Source organism: Antrostomus carolinensis, unplaced genomic scaffold (genome assembly GCF_000700745.2).
Source record: "Antrostomus carolinensis isolate BGI_N321 unplaced genomic scaffold, ASM70074v2 scaffold44270, whole genome shotgun sequence".
Lineage (NCBI taxonomy): Eukaryota > Metazoa > Chordata > Aves > Caprimulgiformes > Caprimulgidae > Antrostomus > Antrostomus carolinensis.
The window spans coordinates 356-2,572 of record NW_010291441.1 but is presented as its reverse complement, the minus strand read 5'-3'; the positions used below and the strand labels follow the sequence as shown (position 1 = coordinate 2,572).

The following is a 2,217-nucleotide window of genomic DNA, read 5'->3' as shown; positions in this document are numbered from 1 at the left end:
TCCACCATGCTGTCAGGGTCATCATCTGCAAGGGGCCACAGTGAGTGGGACAGGGGATGGCCCCACAGCTGTTGTAGCCAGGGATGCCCCAAATCTGCCCCACACTTGCCACAACCCCACTACTGCCACCACCCTGTCCCTGACACTGAGGGACTGTGCTGGGGAGACAGATCCAGAAAGGGGTGAAGGGCAAGCTGTGTGTGTTCCCTCCCCTCTGCAGAGAGGGCAGATGAGGGAAGGGCAGAGGGGGGAAATGGGATGTACAGAAGGGGGGAAGAGAAGGATGGGGTGTGGGGAACTTCCCTCTGCCCCATCAATGTCCCGCCGCAGAGGCAAAGCCTGAGCTGCTCATAGTCACGAGGGCACCCCGAGAGCACAGAGCCCCCATGTTGCCATGTTCCCAGCAGCCTGTGGGGACAGCCCTGCTCAGGACAGGGCACTCAGTGCCTCCATCTTCACCTAGCACAGAGCCACAGCACAAGGTCACAGGCTGGACCCAAGCTCCAGGTCCCCTGAGCTCTGGGTCAGGCTACAGCACAGCAAAGGGGGATGCACTGGGGACCACCAGGCTGGGAGGAGAGGAAGGGACAGGATACTTACTCTGCTGTTCTCCCCAGCCAAAATAATTCCAGTTGCCTACAAAAAAAAGGGGCAGAGACAATAAAGATAGAGGCAACTCTGGGGCAGCAGCAAGGAGCTGGCTGGGAGAAACCAGCATCTCCCAGGCATGGTGGCACCAAGCTGGGCTGGGGACAGTGCCCCAAGATTGGGGTTGAGGACAGCACCCAGGATGGGGCACAGAGGCACTGAGCTGTGCTCGGGATAGTGCCAGGCTATGCATGGCCCTGGCATGATTGCAGAAGGGGAGACTGAGAGTTGGGACAAACCAAGCTGCCACCCCAAATCCCCCAGACCCCTCTGTCAATGCGCCCACCAAACAGCCTCGCTGCCCAGGCTCCCAAGGGGACCGTCCTTACCAGCCCCATCGCCATGCCCCCCCAACACCCTTCTCCCCTGTGGCTCAGCCCCATGGGAGGGCTCACACACTGTGGGGCAGGGAGACAGCAAAGAAATACCAGCAGAAACAGAAGGGAGGATAGGAACAGGGACAGGGTGTGGGATGAGGTTGAGCTCCACTTGGGTTGGAGTCCAGCCACCCCAAGGCTGGAACGAACCCTGCTCCTGCACTTCCCTGGGGTGGGTAGCTGAGGGAAAAGGACAGGGAGGGTCCCACAGCAGGAAAGGGACAGGGCAACACTTACAGCACTGGGAGCTGTGAACAGGCAGAGGCTTTTCCTGCTCCTCCTGGAAGGCGAACTGGGGAGAGACAGGCAGGTCAGGGCTTCCTGCTCACAGCACTGCTGCACCTTGCCCAGCCCTTGCCCCCAGCCTGACTCTGTGCTGACTTACATCATCCTGGTCCCGCATGGCATTGAGCTGCTCCAACTTCTTGGCCCAGTACCTGGCCTCCTCCTCAGGGATATCTGCAAGGCCAAAGACCCCAACTGGTGCACAGAACCCCTCTCCCAAAGCAGCCCCCCAGCTTTTGGGGCTACAGGATCAGACTCCCAGCCCAAATCCCAAGCTGCAGGAGTATCCCTTAGGCTGGGGGCAAGGAAGGATGCACCCCGGTCTTGGGGTGCCCAGGGATGGTACCCACCCAGCGGTAGCTCGAAGCGAGTGTCAAGGAGGATACGGTGGAAAGTGGGGTCCTTGGTGCCCGAAATCTCATTGTCAGTCATGATGACCTGGGAGTCGAGCGTGAGCCATTCCCCCGGGCCCTCCTGTCGGGCAGAAAAGGGGGTGAGAGCTGCCAGGGACCCGCCTTCCCCGGCCCCACAACCCCATGCATGTAGGATCCAGCCCGAAAGAGGGTCCTCTCCAAGCTGGGGAGAGGGAAGGCTCTGCCCATCCAGAAGGACAGCTGGGGCAGTGGCTCTGTGTCCCTTAGGGTCTGGGTGGGGGGAAGGATGTGCTCCCTACCTCGTTGGACTGCCGGATGGTCCGGAGGGGGATCCACACCATCCCCACCATGGTGTCCCAGATGAGCCCCTTGTTCCACACCTCCACTGTCAGGCCCAGGTCAAGCCGGTTGATCTCGCTGGGGAGGGGAGGGGAGAGGTGTCAGGTGACGCCCTCCCCAGCAGCCCCCCACAAGGCCACCCCAGCCTTTACCTGCACCCTTGGCCCCAGGACTCAGGTGAGCCCCCCGGGGCT

General features: G+C 61.3%; 1 protein-coding gene across 1 annotated transcript in view; it reads right to left on the bottom strand.

Annotated features, from left to right (window-relative positions):
* The window catches only part of LOC104531401 (protein unc-13 homolog A), a gene marked incomplete at both ends in the record, with an annotated part of 13,302 nt that overhangs the window by 10,797 nt on the left and 288 nt on the right, over nt 1-2,217 (bottom strand). The window contains 6 exons of the mRNA XM_029087065.1: nt 1-25; nt 601-636; nt 1,263-1,317; nt 1,411-1,484; nt 1,661-1,784; nt 1,984-2,101. The exon at nt 1-25 is cut by the window's left edge and continues 177 nt beyond it. Coding sequence (XP_028942898.1) covers nt 1-25; nt 601-636; nt 1,263-1,317; nt 1,411-1,484; nt 1,661-1,784; nt 1,984-2,101 — 432 coding nt within the window. The remainder of the gene's footprint in view (nt 26-600; nt 637-1,262; nt 1,318-1,410; nt 1,485-1,660; nt 1,785-1,983; nt 2,102-2,217) is intronic.